Source organism: Tachypleus tridentatus, chromosome 1 (assembly GCF_004210375.1).
Source record: "Tachypleus tridentatus isolate NWPU-2018 chromosome 1, ASM421037v1, whole genome shotgun sequence".
NCBI lineage: Eukaryota > Metazoa > Arthropoda > Merostomata > Xiphosura > Limulidae > Tachypleus > Tachypleus tridentatus.
Window position 1 is genome coordinate 37,640,529 of NC_134825.1, and position 26,856 is coordinate 37,667,384.

General features: G+C 30.4%; 1 protein-coding gene across 3 annotated transcripts in view; it reads left to right on the forward strand.

Annotated features, from left to right (window-relative positions):
* Nucleotides 1-24,266, forward strand: part of LOC143246321 (tyrosine-protein phosphatase 10D-like) — an 82,805-nt gene extending 58,539 nt beyond the window's left edge. For 2 of the 3 annotated variants that reach the window (XM_076492859.1, XM_076492871.1), the window contains 12 exons: nt 954-1,081; nt 2,099-2,191; nt 2,791-2,857; nt 3,142-3,359; nt 4,173-4,365; nt 5,948-6,125; nt 7,335-7,587; nt 8,557-8,814; nt 9,146-9,294; nt 9,616-9,751; nt 12,296-12,404; nt 19,215-24,266. In XM_076492859.1, coding sequence (XP_076348974.1) covers nt 954-1,081; nt 2,099-2,191; nt 2,791-2,857; nt 3,142-3,359; nt 4,173-4,365; nt 5,948-6,125; nt 7,335-7,587; nt 8,557-8,814; nt 9,146-9,294; nt 9,616-9,751; nt 12,296-12,404; nt 19,215-19,246 — 1,814 coding nt within the window. In that variant the 3' untranslated portion in view covers nt 19,247-24,266. Of the gene's footprint in view, nt 1-953; nt 1,082-2,098; nt 2,192-2,790; nt 2,858-3,141; nt 3,360-4,172; nt 4,366-5,947; nt 6,126-7,334; nt 7,588-8,556; nt 8,815-9,145; nt 9,295-9,615; nt 9,752-12,295; nt 12,405-17,708; nt 17,796-19,214 lie in introns of all 3 variants that reach the window. The other variant, XR_013025917.1, reaches the window with a different exon arrangement.
* The last annotated feature ends 2,590 nt before the right edge of the window (nt 24,267-26,856 follow it).

The following is a 26,856-nucleotide window of genomic DNA, read 5'->3' on the forward strand; positions in this document are numbered from 1 at the left end:
GTTTATTTGCTTTGTTCTTATGTATTAAACCAATATACTGAACGCATTATTCATGTTATACTCTCTCTTCTGAACAATCATCACATTGACTTTCATATTTCATGGAGTGTAATTTTTACCAATGTTGGTTTAAAAGCAGTGCACTGATCCACCAGTTATTGAAATTTATGTGTTAATTCCTAACCTGTACAGTCAACACACTTACTCCATCAGTTCCTTAAGTTTAAGTGCTAATTCTTCACCTGTACAGCCAACTTACAGACCCTACCAGTTTTTCTAATGTATGTGCTGCTTACTTACTTGCACAGTCAAAACACTGACTCCAATATTTCTTGTAGTTTATGTACTACTTCCTCATCTGTACAATGCACTTAATGACCCTGCCAGTTCCTTTTGTTAGTCTTACCTCTACAATAAACTCACTGATCTCACCAATTCCTTGTAGTTTGTCTCACCTTCACAAAGAACTTACTGACCCCAGCATCTCCTGTAGTTTATGTGCCAATTCTTCATCTAAACAATAACAATATTGACCCTACCAGTTCTTGTAGCTTATGTACCATTTCTTCACCTGAACAATAAGAATGCTGATTCCAACATCTCTTGTAGTTTATGTGCCACTTCCTTACCCACACAGTAAACACCATGACACTATCACTCTCCACAGTAAGATCCCTCTCCTTCAGTAGCTGAAGTGATAAAAAATAATTTTAATTAAAACAGTTTAATATATAGTAATAATGTTAGTAGTGCTTAAAATTATAGTAGCGAAACAAAAATATTCATAAAATACATAATATTTTGATTCAGAATTTAACTTTTTGAAAATGTTAATAAAAATAGAAAATTGATAACCAAAGCTTGGAAATCTGTAAACAAATTTTTATGCAAAGTCACAATTTTTATTAAATTATAAAGGCATATATGAAAATGTTGTTGTATCGTTGATTTAGTTCCAGGAAGAGTTCACATGTTCAAGTCCATTGATGTCAGACCTTCGTTGTTAACACTTCAGTGGTCTCTTCCAGCAAATGATCAGAATGGTGTTCTCACTGGATTCAAAGTATCTTACTATTCCAAGGTGTGAACTATACTATATAAAATAAAATCAATTATGTTCTTTAAGGAATTTCTTAACTAGAAAGTTGTTCATGAACTATGTGTCTAAGTGGACATTACCTCCTGGGGAGGACCAAGTGTGAACAATGTCATGTTTGCACACATCAGTGAAATGACAACCACATGAATACTGAAAAGTCATTGAGGCTTAATTTTTTCCAGACATATTATATTTGATGGTATACACTGGCATGAATTATATTTTTATTATAATGTTTTATATACAGGATGATTAACAAAGATAAAAAAACACCAAAAGCAAAGCAAGAATTTGAATTTCAAATACTAAAAATAGTTATTAAGACTACAAAACATTTCAAACACAAGGAAAATTTTCTGCTCAATCAGTTAAAACTTAGTTTGAGTTTCAATTTTATAGTGCTTTTTATTTTGATATCACATGCTTTTGTATTTTCAGATTGCTACTGACACTTTAAGAATCATTCAGATTAATGGGAAATTCTAATTTATATAATTTATAAATCAACAAAGACTAGCAAATACAAAAATTATTTTTAATGCCTGTAATTTTTGCTTTTAAGAACTTTTGTTCCTCTGGAAATCCAAACCCAGAGTAAAAATGCTTTTTACTGAATTCTGATAGCATTGTTATTTTCTGTAAACCTTCATTATTATTAGGGTTATCTGCCCATCTTTCATTTTATCAATAGCAAGACATTCTGCTATAATTTGTCCTATAATGTTTGTCTTGGCTTAGAGTTTAATAATTGAATTTTTTCATTCTTATGATGCAGTGTTATTACTTCACATGAATTTTATGTGACTATATCTTAACAGTGTGATAACAGATTTAGTAATGCTTGGTATTGTATCTTGTGTATATTTATAATAATGGTAATTGCTTTGTGTTTAGAAATGACACTTTATTCTTAAAACCTTTCAGAACAACAAAATTTTGTAATATTTTAATTTTAATCTCAGTTCATGTTTAATGTCAACTTGGACATTTATTATCCAGGGATCAACTGATATTCGTTATCATACATTCAGTCCAACAGAAAATATGGGTACTATTCATCACCTCCTTCCAGGAAAAAACTACAAGTTTGAGGTATATATTTTACTTATTTCAAATCTTCATGAATAACTGGACTTAAAAATGTAATTTATTTATTGTGCAAACAGACTTCTTTTGTAACCATTCAATAAAATTTTGGAGCCAAGAGCTCTTCATTTTGTATTTGATGTACATGCCAATTTAGATTTGCATTTTAAGTATTTTTTATGAAAAACATTGCTTTGTAAGGAAGAATTAGAAATCAAAACTATTGCAGTGTACAGCATTATCTATATGCTATGCAAGTTAAAGATTTTTTATCCAAATTGTTATTCAAGAAAAAATGCATCCATTATTCACAAATAAGTAAAAATTCAAAGCAAAATATTAGCATAAAGCAAATACAGACTTAATTTTTTCTTGTTTTCATTGTTAAAGACATAACTTGTTTCAGTATTTTTCTACCAGGCATTTCAGGGTATTAGAGGATAGCAAAAAAAATGTTTCTTTAAATTTAAATTGTAAAGATTATAATTATTATTTGTCTTTGAGTGAGTTTTTCTTTAAGGTTACTTAATATGCTTTGAAAAATAAAACGAATGGAAATAGGGTTTTAAGCTAAAAAGTTTTGATTTTTTTCTCTTATTTTGTAGATTCAAGCACTTACACAGATTGGTCCAGGGAACAAGGTTACATATGAGAAAACCATGCCTATTTGGGGTATATTTTTTGTTATATTTATATGTATAATAAATTGGCTACAATCAAAGTAAGAGGATATATATCATGAAATTCAAAGAAAGTATCACTTATATTGATTATTTTGACTGTAAAATATTTGCAGTTAATGTGAATGATGTTTCTTATAATAAATTTTATTTTTCGTATTTCCAATAAATTTTGAAATTGAAATACATGTTAATTTATAGTTGTTAAGATCACAGTTGCTACTGTATATACATATTTTGTTAAACATAGTTCTCAAAATTACACCTTTTTTTCAGCACCTCCTTCACCCCCCAACAGTGTGTTTCCCATTGTCATTAGCCACACATCTACAACAATAAGAGTCAAGTTCCGTAAGAACTTTTTTTCAAATGCACATGGTCCCATCATTGCGTACACATTGATTGTTGCTGAAGACATCAGTTCAGAGATAAACAGTTGGGAGCTACCATCTTGGGCAGATGTTCAGTCTTACTCCTCTTGGCCTCCATATCAGGTTAAATATTTCTTAAGTTATATTTATTTAGCATCATTTACATCAAAAAGTAAGTATTTATCATTATGATGAGTATTTTAAATATTATCAGAATATTTTATAGTTAAATGTTAAAAGTAACCAACATGTCATCTAACAGACTGCATAAGTCACAAAATGTTTTTAGAAAAATTCTTTACACAATATTGTAATATGTGAAGTTATTACACAACTCCTTAATGTTCTGTGAAATTACAGTTATAAAAAAGTATTTCCTTTGCAATTGTTTATAATTGAAACTATTTCTTTGCTTTGGAACATGTTACAACTAAACTTTTAAAAGCACTAGCAACTTTTAAACTCAGAATGGATATTTTACAGTCCTACCAAATTGTGTTAAAATTATGTCCAAAATTATTTGCTACAGCTGCTGTTTTTAATATCAAATATAACTGTACTAGGTGTCTAAATTTTTATGAAGATTACCAATGAAATATGAAAATGTTAACTAAAAATAAATCATTGTAAAGCTAGTATTTACCTTTATAAGTCATTAAAATACCATCAGTTTTATTTGTACTAGTAAAAAAGTAACATTATTCATATTAGGCATAGTTGTTTTTTGTAAAATCAAATTAGAAAAATTAAAAAAATCATCCAGAGTTAGTCCTTTTCAAGCAGATTATATTCAGTAGAAAGTTTGATTTTGTTAACTCACATCAAGTTAGGAAATTGCAAGATTCTCATGTTTTAGGGTAATTCATACATTTATTCTTATATATATATAAGATAGCAATATTAAATTATGTAAAATTTGTTTATATGTGGTTACAGGTCTCAGAACCTTATCAGCCTTTCAACAACAGTTTTGTTGAAGACTTCACAATAGGGAGTGTAGATTGTTCAGAAGTAACAGGGTATTGTAATGGACCCCTGAAACCAGGAGTTACATATCAAGTCAAACTGAGAGGTTACACAGCACCTGAAAAATTTGCAGATACTATTTACTCTCATCCCATTCAAACAGGTAGTCATAAACAGACAGTAATTTAATATAACGATTATACAGCAAATCCAATTACAATACAGAATGGTCATTTCCATACATGTAATAGGTTATGTACACATATGTAGATTGAAGTATTATTATATGTGCACGTAAATAGTGAAGTATACAAGTGCAAGTGGGTGTGCATAGATTATGGGTCTAGCTCAGAAGTTTTTGATAATTTTTGCACAAACAAAAAATTAATTGTATATAATTTTTATTTATTTATTTTTTAAACAGTTATTTTAGGTTTATGAACTGTTTTTCATAATTTATATAGAAAAGTAGAATGAACAACTTTTATACCTTTGTTCAGGAAAAACTTTTTTCAAATTTATGAAAGTATATAAGAAAACATAATTTATAAAAAGTATTTTCAATCCTATGTATTTTAAGAAAAATAGTAAGAGTATGTGTTACAGAACTACCAATACTCACCCATTAACCATGTGACTCATGCATCTGTGTATGCTCTCATTTTCTTACACATTTTGATCAAATTAGCAGCTTTCTATAACACATTATGGTTTGTTTTACTTTCTGAATTCAGGATAACTTCATCCCTATCACATCAAACATACTTACCATTTCAGCTGTGAGGGCATTATAATGTTATGGTCAATCCATTACTCAATGGTTAAAGAATAGCCTAAGAGTTGGTGGTGAGTGGTGATGACTAGTTGCCTTCCTTCTAATATTATACTGCTAAATTAGGGATGGCTAGTGCAAATAGCCCTAGTGTAGGTTTGCATGAAATTCAAAACAAACAAAGAGGTTAAATTCAGTACCACATTAATCCCGGAAATATGCCAAATTACAGCATTTTACTTCCTTGAATAAACTGGTGTTATATAGTTTTATATGATAAATCGTGTTATAAGAATTCTTGCACATAACTTTAAATTGATGAAGAATTTCCTTACAGAGGAGTTTTCCTTTTTCATCATGTAAATTACAATATCATATTTGGTCTATTCTTCTAATAAGTGATAAATTTTAGATCAATTAAACAAACCTGAATAGCATTACATGAGTATTATGTATATTTCAAACATATTTTGAACAAATAACACTGCACAACAAAGTTTTTGCTTCTTGAACACTGTTGGGTGTTCCTTATAGATTTTTGGCTGCTGATCACGAAAATCATATCCAAATTTGCCCATCACGTATGATTTCATCAAAATCTTCAGTTTTGTCATGTTCATCAGGACATTGCTACAATGGAAAAATGATATCAGGGCAACTGGAATCCGTTTTTTCAAAAAAATTGTTGTGCAGTGTAATCAAAGCTGTTGCTCTAATAGTCTTGTTTAAATTTTTGCAATTCTTATTTTATGTATTGAGTATAAAATATATAATTTCTATATATTAAGTATATTATATAATCATTGAAGAAATATCATTTTATTGTTAACTTATGGCATTAAGAGAAACTGAGAGAATTAAAAAATTCTAGAAAATGTAGAATCAGTTAATGAAAACTTTTGAAATATTTAGAATTTTGTCACAAATTCAACAAATTACTTCTTACAATACTATCTTTGCTCTTGGTTTACAGATCCTGACAACACTGCACTCATTGCTGGAGTTCTTGTTCCTCTCTCGTTATTGATTGTTACGGCTGTTATACTTGTTGTTTTACGCCAACGGCAACTTGGACCTTTTGTGATAAAAAACAGTGCCATCAGTGGAAAGGAAGATGTTCTGTCAATTCCTGAAAGTGAAATCATAACAAGGTATATTTTTGTTTTTAAGTGACGTGCTAAATTACAAAATATTGTTTTCACATCCGTTTTTTTTTAACTAAAGTTCAATATTGCTAAAATAATTTTAACCATTACTTACACAACAGTTGACATTTGGAAGACAAATCAATCCATTAAAAACTATACTGACATCAGTCGCAACATGCAAGAGAAAAGTTAATGACAAGGACATAAATGTTGCAAGCATCAAATAGTTTTGGAAATATTTCTGAGAGATGGTGTTTCAGTTCCCTAATACATTTCCTTAGTTTCTCAGAGAAAGAGATACCTACTATAGCGTTTCATGCTATGATTAGTATTATAGATACTATTGAGTTCAATCATTTTATCTTTTGTGCTGTAGTAACAACTTTTGAAGTTAAAATCTTCCATTTTCATTTTAAAAAAACAACTGGTGGTTTAGTACTTTGGCAGTTTTATGTCATCTCAGCTTTTATGTGCATTTATTATCTCTGTGTATCTTCATTTTAGCTTAAAATTTTACTGCCACAAGCTTATTAAATTTTGCCTTAGTGTTAAATTTGGGCATATCTTTAAATTTTTATAATGAACAAAGGTAGAAACAAGGATTTAAAAAGGCCCTATTAGTTCTGAAGTGAGTAATATACTCTTTAATATCGTACTATCACTGACGGACGTTTTGTCAACGTCATCAACTTTGATCAGCTATTGTTGTATATTCCTATAAGTTTGCTAGAATGATTGAGGTTTTGTTGATACTGTTAGATATACTATCCAAAACTTTTGTTTTATCATTAATAATAACAAAAGAACACAATGTCATCTGTAGCAATTAATGAAAAAAAACCACATTAACTGAAACAAACTATCAGAAATCTGATATCACTGAAACTAGTTTTGACATATTTGTGTGTCCTCTTCAGTTTCACATTAAAGGAATTCTAAGGTCAGGGGTCATGCAGACATTTGTTAAGCAGTTTTATCCTACCAGAAGACAATATGAGACTGCAGAAGATGGACACATGCATCAAAACTAGTTTCTCTGAAATCAGGTTTCTAACAGTTTGTCCTGTTTACTGTGGTTTTGTTATATCATTTTAGACATGTTTTCCATGTAGAGCTCTAATACTAAGCAGAAATGTCTTGTGTAAATTAAGTGCCAAAGTTCTATGAAGTGTTAAAAATTAAAACATATTGTACTTCTTTTTCATTTCACAGCCGTCCCATCAAACTAAGAGATTTTGCTGAACATTATAGATTAATGTCTGCAGATTCTGACTTCCGATTTTCAGAGGAATTTGAGCTCTTGAAGCATGTTGGACGTGACAAACCCTGCACTGCTGCAGACTTACCAGTCAATAGACCAAAAAATCGCTTCACTAACATTCTTCCATATGATCACTCACGTGTTAAATTACTTCCCACAGATGATGAAGAAGGATCTGATTATATCAATGCCAACTACATTCCTGTAAGTTATGACTCAGAGAAATTTTATACCTTCTGTCATTTTAGTCATGTGTATCTGCATATAAAACTTGTACACCAATGACTGTGGGCTTCTTGTGTTATTGTAATTTATCTAGTTTGTGCCTCAGTAATACAAAAAAGCAAAATTCACATTTTTATACTCACATTTTAAAATTAATTCATTGCATAGTTACTTATTTTAAATATTATTATTCTGTTTCACTTTTAGGGATTAATAACTAAGATCCTTACAGATCCACTTTTTTTTCAGGGTTAATTATTTTTTGTCTGACCATATCCATGAGATTGAAGTTCTACTTATTTGTATCTTGATTTACATTGTAAAATCTTAAATGGTTTATAGCTGAATATATTGCTAATGCCTCAAGTATCCAGCTGATAAAATAATGCATTATAATCTTTTTACATAAGAACATAAGATTTATTTATCTACACTAATTACAGCACAGGCCCAGCATGGCCAATCTTGTTAAGGCATGCGACTCATAATCTGAGAGTCGCGGGTTCGCATCCCTGTCGCGCCAAACATGCTTGCCCTTTCATTCATGAGGGCATTATGTGATGGTCAATCCCACTATTCGTTGGTAAAAGAGTAGCCCAAGAGTTGGTGGTGGGTGGTGATGACTAGCTGCCTTCCCTCTAGTTTTACACTGCTAAATTAGGGATGGCTAGCACAGATAGCCCTTGAGTAGCTTTGTGTGAATTTCAAACAAACAAACACACAAACTAATTACAGGGTTGAATTTTGGCTTTAATCCAATAAAACAATTGCTCTGCTCAGAAGGTAATATTAATTGAGTATAGTTTAGCTTGCTAAAGTTTGATAAATAATATTTTGTGGTACACAAACTTGTTTTAATCAAACAAAAAGTAAACTGTAATATTAATTCATTAAACAGTTTTCTAAATATGGTAAATAAGCATTAAAGACTTTTCAAATTTTCTTCAGGGATACAATTCTCCTCGTGAGTTTATAGTCAGCCAAGGGCCACTTCACAGCACTAGGGATGATTTCTGGAGAATGATTTGGGAACAAAACTCCCGAGCTATTGTTATGCTCACCCGCTGTATAGAGAAAGGACGAGAGAAATGCAACCATTATTGGCCATTTGATACACAGCCTGTGTACTATGGAGATATTCAGGTTACCATACTCAATGAGTCTCAGTATCCTGACTGGACAGTGTCTGAATTCCGAGTATCCAGGGTAACCTTTCATATAACTAATATTTGGTATAGTCTTAGATTAATTGCTGAAAAGTTGGTGTAAAAATATAAGAAACTGTAACTTGTTATGTTTGTATGTTTTATGCTACTAATTTTTATGTCTAGTATAAAGAAGTATTATCTACAATGACTGATGTAAATTAAACTTAAAAAATAAACTTTTCGTGTAATTTGGTATTTCAAATGTAATTGTTTAGTTCCATAAATAATTTTATTCAAAGTAAGTAGAAATTTATTTAAAAGATTATTGATTTTAAGTCATTGGTATTGCAGGTTTTACACAAATCTATGGTTTATTTTATTTAACATAGGGTGATCAGTCTCGCATAGTCCGTCATTTACATTTCACCACATGGCCAGATTTTGGAGTTCCCGATCCTCCTCAGACACTTGTAAAGTTTGTTCGTGCCTTCAGAGAGCGTGTAGTTCCAGACAACAGACCTGTACTAGTACATTGCAGGTAGAAACTCATACAATTTATTGTTGTGGATAACTTCGTTTAATGGTATATATTATGTAGAAGTATGTTTTAAGCTTTGCAAGTACTTTTTATTAAAATTTTAATGTACTTACATTATAGTGTGAATATAAAGTTATGTTCTTCAATTTTCAATTTAGTTTATCTACTTAGGCAGCCATGGTTGAACGTTTTACACACATAAGTAAATATCAAAGTGATAGTTCTCATGAAAACTTTTGATGTAATGAGTTTTTCCTGTTTCCTTTTTTCTTCTTTGAAATAAACTTTCAACAAATCATGTTGTTGTTTTTAACTCTTTAGTGCTGGTGTTGGAAGATCAGGAACCTTCATTGCTCTTGACAACATGCTGCAACACATTCAGAAGCATGACTTTGTAGATATCTTTGGTTTGGTGTATGAGATGAGGAAAGAGAGAGTTTGGATGGTACAGAATGAGGTGAGAATTAACCTGTGTTTCATCATGAAGTGGATACGGTAATTAAAACAAAGCTGTTACAAACCAAAAGTATTTAACTTACATGTACATTACCTCTGTTTGAAAAATAAAATTTGTGGTTGAGGTTCACATATGGTGAACTCTGATTTATGTGTAGATAAAAGTAAAAAAAATAAAAGAAAGTTGCATACATCAAAATGTGGTCAATGTAAATATATTTTATTTGGGATAAGTTTTAATGGTTATGCTGTCTTGATGGATATTTTAAATTGAATACTTTTAGTTGTTGCAGTTTGTATTGCAAGTAATAAATTCATTTGCAAAACAAATAAAATTAACATAGGTTAATTTATTTGCAGTGTATACTTTGAAATTAAAGAATTTTAGTTTGTAAAAATACCACAGGAAAACTAAATATTATGTATACTTATTGAGTATTTTTAGACTCAAGTATTTCAGCATATGTGAAACATCAATTTCTTTTTAAGAGTATGCTTTAAAATAACAATTGTTATTTAACAAAAATTATACATAATATTTTTATTTAACAAAAATTATACATAATATTTTTACCAAAACTGTAAAAGCATTATTTAAATGTGTTTCATAAAACAAGAGAAAGAGTAGCATTAGCAACATTTTGAAAGAAGTATAAACTGACAAAAGGTGTCACACTAGTTTTCTTTATTTCTTCCATTGACATGACCAAAAGTATGTGGACACCCCTTCTAATTAGTGGGTTTGGCTATTTCAGCCACATCCATTGCTGACATGTGCATAACATCAAGCATACAGCCATGCAATCTCCATAGATAAACATTGGCAGTAGAATGGGTCATATTGAAGAGCTCAATGACTTTCAACATGGCACTAGCATAAGATGCCACCTCTCCAATAAGTCAGTTAGTCAAATTTTTGCTCTGCTAAAGCTGACCCCTGCCAACTGTAAGTACTGTTATTGTGAAGTGGAAACGTCTAGGAGCAACAACAGCTCAGCCACGAAGCAGTAGGCCACACAAGCTCACAGAACTGGACTGCCGAGTGCTGAAGTGCATAACGCATAAAAATCTTTTGTCCACAGTTGCTACGCTCACTGCAGAATTCCAAATTACCTCTGGAAGCAACGTCAGCACAAGAACTGTTCATCGGAAGCTTCATGAAATAGGTTTCCATGGCCAAGCGGCCACACACAAACCTAATATCACCATGCACAATGCCAAGCATCGGCTGGAGTGGTGTAAAACACACCACCATTGGACACTGGAGCAGTTGAAACGTGTTCTCTGGATTGATGAATTATGCTTCACTATCTGGCAGTCTGAGAGATGCCAGGAGAATGCTACCTATCTGAAGGCATAGTGCCAACTGTAAAGTTTTGTTGAGAAGGAATAATGGTCTGGGGTTGTTTTTCATGGTTTGGACTAGGCTCTTTAGTTCCAGTGAAGGGAAATCTTAATGCTACAGCATACATTTTAGAGATTTGTGTACTTCCAACTTTGTGGCAACAGTTTGAGAAAGGCCCTTTTTTGTTTCAGCATGACAATGCCCCATGCACAAAGTCAGGTCCATAAAGACATAGCTTGCCAATTTTGGTATGGAAGAACTTGACTGGCCTGCACAGATCCCTGACCTCAACCCCATCAAACACCTTTGGGATGAATTGGAATGCCAGTCATGAGCCAGATCTCGCCCTACATCAGTGCTGACATGACTAATTCTCTTTTGGCTGAATAGGAGCAAATCCTCACAGCCATGTTTCAAAATTTAGTTAAAAGCCTTCCCAAAAGAGTGGAGGCTGTTATAACAGCAAAGAGGGGACCAACTCCATATTAATGCCCATGGTTTTCGAATGAGATGTTCAACAAAAACATATGGATGTGATGGTTGGGTATCCACATACTTTTGGCCATACAGTGTATATATGATACTCATATTAGAATATTTCAAATACTTTTAAATCTTTACCATTGATACCTATTTTTTCTTGCTTTTGATGCTTTTCAATTATGCATTTGGAACGATAACATTAAAAACCTCGCATAATAACTCTTTAAATTTCATAAAAGCATTTATGGTGTATAAATCAAACAAAAAATAGATATGGCCCTGAAACAACTCATAAATACAAAAGAATAAAAGAAAGAAAAACTTTAAACATAAAAGAATACTTGAGTTTCTAATAAAATACAGATTAGCTAAAATCATATGTAATTATAAAAAATTCTAGAGGATTCACAAAAAATACTTTTTACGTCTTAGTATGATACTTGTTTTTCTCAAAAGATGCCTTTGCTTTCAGATGATACTGTTTAGAGTTTTAAAAAGTCAAACCTGTTTCCTGCTTCTCTAATATCAAAATGGAAAACTTTGAGAAAAGGAGTCTTTCAGTTATTTTCAGCTAGATGAAAACAAATAAAGATAGAATATCTAATATAATATTTATTTAGGTTTCATCTCAAATTATCAACCTCCCCTTGAATTCAAATTTTAGTTTTTTTTTCACATTTTACCATAATATTAAAAAGGAATGAAATTTCCAAACAGCAACAGTACATCTGCATCCATCAGTGTCTATTGTGTGTGTTAGAAGGAAAGGAGGACATGATCGATCCACCTAATAGACCAGCAGCTCATGATAATCAGGGGTTTGAAGGTAAATAACAGATAAGTTAAAACTAATTTATTTCATAGAAAATAACAAATAACTTTAAAATGAGAATTTTTTCCTACAAGTGATGGCCAGAAAGTAACTAAGTGATTACTGTGATGTTGTTTTATTTGTAATGTAACTACCATAAGGTATATTTGTATAAATGAACTTTTCAACTGTTATAGCATTATTTTCTTTTGCGTATCAAATCCTGTATAGCCTGTTAATGTAATTTTTCTATCAATATGAAATGTGATGTGCATCAAGAGAATAGTTTAAGATGGCAATAGTTATTTTTGTTAAAAAACAACTTAAAACTATTGTTTTTATGTTTTGAAGTAGTTTATTAAACCTTTTATTTTGTGATATAAATGCACAATGAGCAAAAGACAGTCAACGAATGTATATTCTATGATTTTGCGTATACGCAACATATCAGCTAATGAAATGGTATGTTGTTCATAATGTCATTTGCATGAGAAATTAAATTATTCAATGAAACTGAAACACTTTTTTTAGTTATGTGTTTTGTGGTTTATAAAGGAATATGGATGTGTATGTTATGTGAAATGTGAAGGCACACATTAAAAACAAGTGCACTAACAAAATACCTTGAGAGACTGAAGAAAACTTATGCTAAGAATAACCTAATTTCTACCAATTATTATCAGCCATATCTAAAATAGCAGAATAGAATACACATGTAAAGCAGCAAAACAATCAAGTGCAATCGAATTTGACAGATCTTGTAAACGAACTGATAATGAATACTTTTGCTTGAAAGGATTTACCAAATCTCAATTTGATGACCTGTCTTTTAGAATTCCATCTTTTAGAAATACTGTCAGATCTGTGCAAATTCATTACTTTTTTATACTGTGTTACTCAACAGAATCCTGTCTACAATTCTGGAAAATACTTTTGATGTAAAGAGTGTTGTACACTTGACTCATTCTTCCTTGATGAGAGATTTTGTTCCTCTCTATCTTCGATTTGGATACACTGAATGTCAAGAACTGATACTTAACCATGCCTATGGTTTTATATAAGACATTCTGGTAGATGGGAACTGTGACCTTACTATCCTAATTTTAGATGACACTTATATGGATTTACAAAAAGTATATTAAATATACATTCCTGAAGTAAAGTTATAAGCAGTGAACACTTGTGAAAGCAAGAATGGTTGTATCTACTGACAACTACATGTTGCACCCTGCTGGTACAGAGATAAGTCTATGGATTTACATCACTAAAATCAGGGGTTCGATTTCCTCTCAGTGGGCTCAGCAGATAGCCCGATGTGGCTTTGCTATAAGAAAATACACAAACACACACCGCTAATAGTGTCATTTCTAGATTCCATATCTTGCTGATGGGCAAACTAATGATATATCAAATGTTTAACACATCTGAAATTACTATGAAAATAGTTACCCCTGGATGCAACCACATTACTAGCTGTTGTAAATAGAGGATTTAGAAATGTATTTGATCTTCTTCACAAACTGGATGTGAAAGCCTATATGTCATTCTTTTTGTAACCTGTGTTCAACTGGGAAATTTAGTCTTTCAAAATTTGTCATAGAAGTTCTTTAGGAGGTAGAATCAAAGAATGGTTGTGTAACATAGTGGAAGCTACAGAAAATTGTAATTATCAACCTGCAAGTTGTTTTCTACAGAGAATTATGTGAGAATTGCCAATGCTTTTTGCAACAGTTGTCAGCCTGCTCTCTTAGAAAATATGGAAAATGATTCTGATCCTATACAGTGAACACTTTAACTGGTGAAACAACCCAACACACTCAAACAGATTGTACAGCATGAAGGTTTAATTTAGCATAGAAGAGAGCATTTCTTAATAATAAAACCAGTTTACTTACTATTCCAATAACATTAATCATGGCCCTCAACTTGTGGATTAGCAAGTTTGTATTTGAAGGCCCTGTTCATCATTGGCCCATGCTAAGATCTTAGACCAGTTAGAATGAGCAATAACGCTACATTCTTGTAAGGCATGTTAAAATACATTTGATTAATTAGGACATCTTAAGTTAGCATTTTCTTTCACTTATGTTAACAATTTTCTTTTAGTTGCTGAGGGGAGGTAAATTTATAAACTATGAATGATGACTATAAGGCAGGAATTCAGTTCTTAAATCTAGAAGAAAAATAGGTGAGAGGTTTAAGCATACATCTTCAATAATATTTTTTAATTATTAAAGAATATTTACCCGCATATGGTAGATTGATAATACTGGGAGACTTAGAAACTTTTATTAAACATGGTACACTAATTCTTCACTTATTTAAATAATTACAAAATATTCTTTCAATGGCAAGATCCAGGAAATAAATTTTACATAAAATATTTTAATATTATTAAAATTATTAAATTATTTATGGAAAATCTCATTTGCAAGATATTTTATAAGCATAATGAAATAGTATTTTTCTAAGTTTTCTTGAAACATATTCATAATAATGCTTACAAACTTAGAATACAAGCCTGTAATGTTTTTGTATTTTGTAATATATTTTTCTGGTACACATCACACTGGAATTGTTCATTAGTAATATTGATTAAAGGATCCATGAATGAAATTTTATGATCTTCCTGATGTTCCACAGTACACTATATTTACTATTTAACTACTGAAGAAATTGGAAAGTTTTATTAGAGTTTTCACATATTGTAAATGTGTCATCAACATATCTGTGATTGCAGAAAGTTTTAATCTGTTGCAGGCAATTTTCTTACCATTGTTTTTCTTAGAAACACTAAAATAGATTGTTTGAAGATGACATTGATCTTGAACCCATATAACATCATCTATTAATCATAAAGTTCTTCATTCAGAAGAAAGTGGAATTATTTAGTGGTAAAGTTAATTAATTTCAAAAAATTGATTTAGGAATTTTCATAATGTTGGAAATACTGTTGTAAATCACATTAACATTTAGCTGTATGGTTTGTTCTAAAAGTATATTTGTGTGTACTGATTCCACATCAAAACTGGCACAGTCCACATTTTTATCAAACTTCAACTGTTGTATTTTATGAGAGAAAGTTATCCCTTAAAGTGTATTCATTGGTGGTAAACCTTTTCAGAAATATAAAACCAGCTAAAGAATGACAGTAAGTTCCAATGTTAGAAGATGTCAGTTGCAAAAACATTCCATGTATTGTATTTAATTAAGACTTATCTTTTGTCCCCTTGAATAGATATAGTTGCAGCTTAGTTTCTTTTTATCAGTAGGATCATAATGAAACTTCACAAATTTAGTAGAATCACTGAAATATCTTCAACTTTAACTAATATGTCAATGCCATTACCTTTGTTATATTTCTAAATGACAGTAACGTGATGGTCTAATATATTTAAAGAAAAATTTACACAAAGTACTACTTCATCTTGATTAAAAAGTATCTAGTGCATATGAAGTTTGGCACAAAGAAGTTTATGTAATACCAAAGAGTTTTTATACAATGATTGTTAACCACATTTTGTCAATGACAGAATACTTCATATTACTGAAATAAGCAAAGTATTAGTACATGTATATTTCAAGTTCCTAAATGCCCTATTATTATTAGTCTACCATATATGGGTAAATATTCTTTAATTATTAAAAATCAGCTAGAACATGTCATTAGAAGACTGTATCAATAGGTAAACTTGAGATATGTATTTAAACCTAATTATCTCCTACATTTTTTTTAATTTAAGGACAAAATTTCTGATTTACAGTCATCATTTGTAGTTTGTAAATTTATATGCTCTTGTTCTCAATGAAATATGTTTTAACATAACCTAGGAGAATGAACATTGTTGTTTTTCTAATTGGTTTAAGGTTTTAACAAGGACCAATAATGAACAGAGCCTCAGAATTTAAAAAAGAGCTTCTTCATCCATAAACTAATAATTGAGATTAATATTACTGGAACAACAAATAAGCTACTTTTATTATTGTAAAAATGTATATGCTTGTGTGGAATAGTTTACAAGTATGAAAAAGAGCAAAAGAAAAAAGGACTGAATTAGGTTTTGAACTTTCAGTTGTGTGAAGAATATTTGTGGTAGATGAGAGTGGGTGCAAACTAACTGAAACAGGCAGTATCATGCACATAAAACACAGTATCATGCACATAAAACACAGTATCATGCACATAAAACAACTATTTGAGGATGGATTGTATGGCATGTGATTGTAATAAAAATGATTCATTTCTACCATGTGTCATTTGAGCCACTCACTTTCCCTCCTGCATATATATCGTGACAGCCAAAGTAATCTACCTGTACTAGTTTGATGTTGCCTGTTAAACACAGGTACAAGAATGTGATGTAGTGCATAAATATTAACAGTAATGTGGTTCCTTAATATTCAGTGGTATGAGAAACACAGCTTTCATACCTAAAGGTATTAAGGATGCTGCAACAGGATTCAATGAATCTTCTGTTGAATCTAACATAGACCGTAAGTGGAATGACAATATTTAGTGTACATGATATATGACATTCTTATAGGTTGGTTACAGATGCTTTAAAAGCTATTTTCTGGTATATTTTTCAATACTTATCAAATAATGTGAACACCATATGTAAAAATTACAAAATTTAGAAATTATCATCATACAGACTGCTGTATTTTACATTTATTAAACAAAAAGTGTGGCATATTTAACACTGTTACTAAAATTGTTGAATTGTCTACACAATATTCAATCCTAATATTCTTGAATGAAAACGATTATTTTAAATTATTTTTGTATTCATTTTATTTACTACAGAACAAAAAATAAACATTTGTATTTAATTTCTAATGTTTGTGGTTTTGACTCTCGGTATTTTATTTTCAAATCACTTGTAGTAGTTCCTTCCTTCAAGGTAATAAATATATATATTTATATGTATGTTTAACCTCTACACTTTTCAAATTTTTTTTGTAATATTAGGACTATCCTTCTAGTTCAGTTTTATCTTGTGAAAATTAATACATAATACATTTAAGGATGTCATTAATGATTCTTTACTTTATTTTTGAATCATATGGTTGCTGTTTGCTAATTCTGTATTTCTCTGTATTGACAAGAATAATGTTATGTTAGCAGCAGAACACTTGGGCAAAGCACTTCTGCATATATATAGTAAAGAATATGTATAGTCATTCTTTATTAGTAAATAAATTAGTATGAAATTACAATACCACATAAGGCAAGCAAATTAATATCTTGAAATATTATAATGACTTAAAAAAAGAAGAAAGATTTTTGTTGGTGTAATAACATTTACTTCTTTCCAGCTAACAACAACAAGTACTATGTGTAACCTCCTGCAGAAGGGTTTATCTTATTTCACTTCATTCTGAGTAGTTTCATTGATCCTCTGGGTAAAGGCCTTTTTTGACCTCATTTCTTCCACTGATGAGCATTTGACCTTATTCCTTAACAGCATTTTCTTTTTACCTCTTTTCTTCATACTGTTGAATAATTTCAAACAAGTGTTTTTAACTTTATTTTATTTTCTCTTGTTTTGTGTTTGTTCCCTGTCATGTTCTTATGAAGCAATACATCATTTTATTTCCCCAATTTTTATTTATTCACTTTATTTATATATTATAATGAAATTATATATTTGTTTCTGAAACAAAAAGCACCATGTTTAATAATTTATTACTAATTTTTATCTATTAATAATTTTTTTCTAATTTGGAAACGGTTCTATTAAATTTGCTTCGATATCTAACCTTAGGATTTTTGTTTCTTTTCTTAGTCATTATATTTTATTTATTTTTTTAGGTGTTTTATTAATTAATTAATAATTACTTAATTATTTCTTCTTTTTTTTGCATATTTAAAATCTCATTATGTATCATTTGGTCAGTGAAGTTTATATGTAATTTTCAGTTTAGATTTATTTACACAATTTCACATCTTAATCTAAAAATAAATACTTAATCATTTAGTTTTATCAGTAACTAAGTGTATTGTTAGAAGTGCATGGAGCTTGTACACCTGTCAGAATATGTCAACTATTTGAATATTTTTCAATGATTGGTAAATTTTATGAATATATGTAAAAGGTTAATACAATAGCGTGTTAAACACTTGTTTTTGTAATGATTGCAACAACTGAGAAATGTTAAAAGATTGTCCTTATTATATATGATGGAGTTATTTTCTAACAGTTTATTTCAACGAAAAATTAGAACTGCAGAGCACTTTTATTAAAACCAGTACTCTACTACTACTGCCTTTCTTATCAAGACTATAATTTACAAGTGTCACAGAATTTACAAAATCGGTTAAATAATTTTACTATGAACTTTATTTATATGCTGTCTAATTATTGATGATCATGACTTGAAAATGGATAAATACAATGTGAAGAATACCAGTGCATGTGTACTAAGTCCTGCAAACAATGATTGGACAAAATACTGTTTAAAAATACCTGCAAAGAATGCAAATGAAGTGTCTTTTCATAATAATATACAAATGTTTCATGTATAGTCAGTTAATCTTTGCAGAACTACAACTTTTAAGTGGACTCATAATTTTCACATGTACTTTAAAGTAATGTAGCCAGTATTTAAGATTTTAATAAAAGCTCCAACTATTTAGAATTAAATTACGTTAGAACTTGCACTTATGTTCACTCTTTGTTATTCAATATTTGTAGTTCTGTTCATTAATATTAATGTAATTACTTTAACATAGTTTTGTGTGCTTTTGTGTGTATTTTAATATATCTGTTCTTGTTACAAACCATTTTCATTTTTTTAATGCTTTCAATAATTTTCTTACAGATGACGAAGGAATAGCTGAATCAGGGATGTAGGATGAGACTCATTGTCTTTCTTGTGTTCATGAAAAAATCTTACAAATGCCTTTAAACTACAACATTCAGTGCATTATTAACTTTGTCAGTCTATGAGTAGACTACGTATGACCATGTTATATATCTTCCAGCTGATTGTTTGTGGCCATATTATATTTAAGTAGTATAAAATATACAAGATACAAATGCTCCATTTTTAGATATTAACTCCCTCAACTAACTTGTAAATATGAAACGTTTGCATAAAATGGAAATAACTGAATTTTATTTTGTTTAACATTGAAGTTTCTTTTAAAAAATATTTTTATGCAAAACTGAAATATGTGTACAAACTATTTTTTTTAAGTTTAGAAATAAGATATTATCCTTCATACAAACAATTATCTGAAACACAAAAACATAAGGTACCAAACAAGGTTGTGAAAGGAAATAAAAGGTTTAAACTAAACATGTTCAAGAATATTTCAAGAAACAAATTATAAACACATTAATGTATACCAGGAGAAATAAACAACAAGAAAATCTCACTTTCTACGATTAAGAGAAATATTTTAATGACAGTATAGTTAATTATTAATGATTTTGACTTTGCAAACATTAAAGTGTTAAATAAAATTTTAGTATTTGATCAGAAATGGCTAAATTGTTTCTTGTAAACCTGAATCAATGGATATTTTACTGCAGAAAATAGGATACTTTGTACATTCATTTTTATTTTAAGGTATGATTTCTTTGAAAATTTAGAAATTAATTCAATAATTATAGTTTCATATGGAGTGTCAAAATTTAAATAATATATGTTGGATTATTTGCTAGTAAATTCGTAAAATAGTAATAAATTTGGTGTTGTAGATTTAATAATAATACTTTAAAATTATTGTTTTTTCATAGTCTATGCGTTTTATGTAGGATAAAAATATAACTTTAGTATAACTTAATTTTTTGACAGTTTATTACTTATCAAATCAACAGTTTGGACTTCATTGCAATATTTCAACATAAAAACCATATTTTAAGAAGGTCACATTTAATTATGTTGTGTACAAATTTAGCAAGTTATTAAGGATTACTGTTTGTAAAAATACGAAAGTTAGTAAATAAAAACTATTTTTTTAAAAATATATGTATTTAAAAATAATGTATATGTAGTTATGCTGGCACATAATATGCCGTAAAGTTTGTGACATATTACTGTGTGAAACTGTCGAAAACTGATATTTTAATAAATTCACACAAATATCTCACTACAAAAAGTTATTGATGTAAACAAGCTCCTGAGGCACCATTTCCAAAAAATTTAGGTTTATTACTAAATTTTAAAACAAATACGTATTTTGAACAAATGTTATTGCATTAATAAAACTTTTGGGTTATCTCAGACATTATATTTGATAACATGAGGTGTGTAAAGAAATCAAGTTAGCAAATATTGTGTTTTAAAACAAAATATTGATGGAATGAAAAACTTTTAAAGTTTTGTTTTTACTTAAGTACTAGGATAGGTTCATGCATGCAGAAAATATAAATTTATTTGCAAATTGTTTTCCACGTTTTCGTATTGCCACCTGTTGCAAATTTAATGTACTATTCTTAGAGACTCGTCGATGAGAAGCTATAATAAAAACTTATGTTGAAAACGTTAAGAATATAATAACCTTTGCATCTTAATGTGAGAATAAAACCCATATTAAATAATAAGGTTTAAAACATGCCTATCTTTATGTTAAAGATTCTCAGAAATGTTTACATGATAGTCAATTGTTCTGGTAATTTTATTCTTTTTACGTATATGTTTAATATTTTTCATTTTGTGTACTCGATTAGGAATGTGAAGTAAATTTATAGCAAATTTCAAAAACATCTATGTTCCATAATTTTAGTTTTTTTCAGACACAATCAATTCGTGTAATTAGGAATATTCTAAGAACTTTCTCGTTGTTGTAGCTGCTTTCTTGATGAACCATCATACTCACAATTTCCTTACAATCGAGTTCAAGTCTTAAAGTTTTAGAGTTGTAACGTCAATATAATTAACAATTGATATACCCTTGAAGATAATGAAAGTATTTTATGCATTGAATCAAGATGATGTAATATACGAACAAATTAATTATCGGAAGTATGATTAAAGGGGTAAGTCTGTTATTTAATAATACGATTTTTGATGTTTGTAACTATAACCTAACAGATAGTAAATTTATTGACTAAGTTTATAGGCTGTGGTTTCTAAGCGGGTTTTTGACCAGTATTTTCGATAAAAGTGGAAAGGTGTAATTGTGCATGTAACGGTTGGTTGTTCACATCCACACTTTGGTACTTTGTGTCACCAATATTAACTACAGATGGATGTTCATGATCTGTTGTAAAGATAAAAGGTCATTGATAGCGTTTTGTTTATGGAGGTTTCTTCTTTAGCATAATAACTAGTGTGAAACATTGTACTATGTGTTGTCCATTTTCTTTATGTGTTTTATAAAATTATTTAACAGCTTGCTAACAACGGTTTCCAAGAGCACGTTTTTGCAACTTGTTTAAACAGAAGTCCGTGAGAGGTTTCTGTGAACGATACAGCACGAATTTCCAGTTGTATTCGTTTTCTAGAGAAACTGCCTTGTTTATTTGGATTTGGCTGGATGCATTGTTTTATGAGCTGTATCATACTGATATGTAGGCGGCAAAAAGATGGTGCATCCTCGTAATGCATGTTGTCAATATGTTAACTAGATATCTTGCTGAGTTTACCAACACATTTTCTCAACTTCAGTGTACTTAACTTACAATTATAGCTGCAACCTGTGACCACCTTAAATCCCCTGTAGAAGTTTCACAACATGCTCTGTAACTGCTTTTACAGAGAGTTGTCACATGCCAGATACCACTGGTACATCTTTTCAGCAGTTAGTCTATGGGAGAAGCGTTTGAACATAGCTCTTCAAATTTTTTGTAAACCTAAAGCCATGTGAATTATTTTGTTTACAGAACCTTCTTTAAATGCAGCGGACTTCTTTACTCTTGGGCTTCTTCCGATAACAAGTTTTACTTTCTTGCTTAGATCCAGGTGTATAACTGGTAATCATCCGTGGAGTAGCCTGATTTTTTTATTCTACTTAAACCTTATTTTACCAATACGAGTTAACAAAAGAGATATCCTTTTCTTCGAAGGCATAAAATATTGTATTTTTCCTGCTTTTATAATCGTGAAATAGGGAGAGCTTTACTCTAAAAATCCTGCAGTGTGACTTTTCAGGAAGGGATCATTTTTAAGCAGCAACTACACTTGGAAAACACATTTAAATAAACTAAATTATAAAAAGAGAATCACGGGAATAGACAAAGACAAGGTGATTGGTTAAGCAATTTGTTATCATAGATTGCAAATAACATTCTCTGATGAATCTGAAACAAACGTAATTTGTTTATGTTCTTGGATCGAAGACGTCAAAATGATTTGTTGCACAGATCTACATTTAAAGTTACTGAACTTACATAACTGTGAATACTCATCTGAATGTGTAGATATATATGTATTAAGATTTTAGTCTTCCGTCTGAGCTGTGTGTGACATAATAGGGGAAAAGTAGCTTTTCTGAAAGTCGGAGATTTAAAAACATACAAGCATGTGTTCAAAAACGTATTATGTTTTGCTGAAATCAATTTCAATTTACGAAGGTAAAATTACTACTCAGAAAATACACGTATTAAAAGGGTAATACTTTTGGTAAAAAAACAAAACATTTGATCTTTATCCTGGGGTGCCTTTTGTGAGAATTTTAGCAATTTTGTAAGACGAAAGAAGTGATCATTACATTAGATACTCATAGTAAATTGTGTTGTTGGTGTCATTTAAATGTGTGACATATATTTGTAAATAAAATAAAACGTATTTTTAGTAATATACAATTAATAATGTAATGACGGGTTTTTGTACTGTAAAATCTTTCATAATAAAAGTTTTTAACTTTAGTTTTTCACAACCTTTAAGATTTTATCGCAAGTGAGATTCAAAAACATTTTGAGTAATTAGTGAACAGTTTGTGACCGAAACTGCATAAAAATAAGGAACATTAATAATCTATATTTCCTTCCACTTGTGTATATAAGTGCATACTGACTTTTGTATGTTTGGAAAACGTATTGTTATTAATATTTAAGTGCGTACTTTAAAGTGCACTAGGACATTATTTTATAAACCTCCGTGTTTAATACGAAATATTAACTAAATGAAAATAGCGTTTACTAAGTTGTTTAAAGTCTTAATTAGAAACTATTGTTACTGAAGGGCAAATAAATAATAGGTATAACTGCAACAAAAATATAATATTCAACGAGTGTTGGCTTACCTACTATATGTGTATATACCTTCTTCATATTATAAATTTCCAAATTATAGAAATTACCATCATGTGTTTATGTTTAAAAATGAATGTTGTTATTTAGTTCTGTACCTATGTTGTAGTTTGATGTATAAATAATTTCAATTAAAATTCTGTTGTATTTATTTACTTACTGTCTTTTCGTAAATCTTATTATGCTTAAAAAGACAGCAGGAATAATGTGGTAGAATTACATAGAAGTAAACACTCCATTACTTCATGAGGAGTTCACTAGAAGTTGGTACCATACTTTCCTGGTAACTGAAGATTTATCTTTCTCATGATGACGGAAATAATTCCTGCTATCCTTTTAATACTTTCTCTCCAGTGTATCAACCATTCTTAAGAAACACGTGAATTATTATAATTATTCTATGTTGTGGTGAAACCCTATAGGGTTTTAGTATAACTGCTGTAGGATGATGAGGTGAAAAGGTCCAGCAAAATGACCGGTGAAGATCAGTAACTGTAGACAACAATACCTTGGAATAACACTTAATTAGTGGGAGGAATAAATAATAGTTCTCACCACTAGTGTAGGAAGAAACCAGAGTTTTCGGTGATGAAACATCAATATTATGACGAAGCAACAGTTCTCAGTGATATAACATCGCTGTCAGAAAGAAACAACAGTTCTCAACGAGAAAGAAACAACAGTTCTCAACAATTTAGCATCAGTGATGTGTGTGTGTGTGTGTGTTTTTTTATAGCAAAGCCACGTCGGGCTATCTGCTGACCCCACCGAGGGGAATTGAACCCCTGATTTTAGCGTTGTAAATCCGCAGACATACCGCTGAACTAGCGGGGAGCAACATCAGTGATAAAAAGAAAACAGTTCTCAGTGATGTAACATCAGTGGAAGAAATAAATGTTCTCGGTGATGTAGCATTATGTTAATGTGTGTGTTTTTTGAAATTCGCACAAAACTACTCGAGGGCTATCTGTGCTAGCCGTCCCTAATTTAGCAGTGTAAGACTAGAGGAAAGGCAGCTAGTCATCACCACCCACCGCCAACTCTTGGGCTACTCTTTTACCAACGAATAGTGGGATTTACGGTCACATTATAACGCCCCAACGGCTGAAAGGGCGAGCATGTTTGGTGCGACCGGGAAGCGAACCCGCGATCCTCAGATTACGAGTCGAACGCCTTAACACGCTTGGCCATGCCGGGCCCATTATGTTAATAAGAAAATTGTACTTAGTGATGTAATAATAGTCGTGTAAAGCAACAATAGTTATTGGTGATGAAAACATTGATATTACAGGAGAAGAGAAAGTCTGAGTCCATGAATAACATAATACTCAAAACACTATAATTAAAAAAATAAGATTCAGAAACTATAATTCTGAATGAAAATACCAAAACCCCTTATATTTGTATCAATCAGTAAATGAAATAATCTCCCCTACCTTAGAGTTTCCAAATGTAATAAGAAATCTAAATGGGATCATAAAGAAAACGTGAGTATTTGCAAAATGGTAATATAAATAAAAATTCTTAATGATGTAATACCCAAGACTTAATATTTGCGAGATATGAAAAACAAACAACAATTTATGCAATGTAATAACCGAACCTCAACATTTAACAGTAGTAATGAAGGTCTTTTAAAATTACGATTTTCAACATATAAAATTGGTGAAGCATGGAAAACATTTGTTTGTAAATAATCACAAAGTTACACAATGGGTTTTATGTGTTCTGCCCATCACGGGTATCGAAACCCAGGTTATAGCGCTTTAAGTCTGCAGACATACCGATGTGCCTGGGGCGCATTGAAAAGTAATAAGCCTAAAATGTGTGATAAAAAATGACATTAAAGATTTGTCTTCACATTTCTGTCAGTTTGTACCTAATTCGAATAAAGGGTCTGTGAAAATAACATTTCAGACCTATTTTTCGTTACCAACAATTCACTGTACAGGAGACTTTGCTTGATACTAGAACTGTGAAAAGTATTTCAAACAAACATTCTTACGTATAACAGTACATAGAAATACTCCTTTAGAACGTATGTTGATTAAAAGATGTTCTATTTGAAGTGGAATATTTGTCTTTTCCTTAAAGGTATAAAATAAAAAATGATTGAAATTTTACATCTAGTGTGATATTGCTCGTCGAAGGACAACCTCGAATATTAGATACTACCACATGGTCATTTAATGCCCCTTGACCTCAGCGGTAAGCCAAATAGTTTGTAACGTTAAAAACTGAGTTCAGGTTCTCATGGTAGACACAGCTCAGATTGTCAGTTGTGTAACTATGGGGTTAATAAAAAACAAGTTTATTTTAATTCCATTATATTGAAATAGTATTTGGTATTTTGAATCTGAATAGCGCTTAATGCTGCACATGGGATCACCAGTCAAGTCAGATATCACCAAAGTTCAGATACAACCAGTCTTAATTTAGAACAAAGAGATGGCAACTAATCACCAATAACTGCTGTTTTTGCCAGTTAGTGAGATTGATTGTCACAATTATAACGCTAACAAAAACGGATTATATAATTTATAGTTTTGCTCCCTAAGCACTTGATCACGACAGTTCAAAATAATTTCGAAAATATTTATATTATAATTGTCAAACGATAGGATAAATGTACAAAAAACGCTATGTTACGTAAATGTACTGGCTGAGTTAATGAATTCGATTAGCCTTTGAATAATGTTTGCTCATAACTATAATAATACATGCGTCATTTAGAAAAAATATACAGGTTAAAAAATCTCTAGTTTTCAATCATTTGACCTGTTTACCAACGTGTTTCCCTCTATTTGCATTGTTATAATCGAGTTTAAGCTTAAAATCTAATCTTTTCTGTGCTTAATTTATAGGACACGAACGTAGAACAAAATAATGACAGATTTTTTGTTTCACTGTTGAATTATTCGATGTATGAAAAAATACTATCAAACACTGCTGGTTTTTACCATATTGTGTCTATCGATGCAAGTGCATAAGGAAAAAAGTTGGAGAAAAGTACTATAGTTTAAAATTAAAGTTTGTGTCGAAATCCGGCTTCTAGCGTTATAAGTTTGCAAACATGCTATTGTGCCACTAGGACACCAGAGAAGAAAAGAAGCAAGTTTAAGAGACAAACAACACAAAGTATGATTTCTTAGGAACCGAATAAGACTAGATTAAGAGATGGTCGACTTATACAAATTTATGTAATATATCGTTGATATAATAACATAATCCTCATCCTGAGTAAAACTGGACAACACGATTGG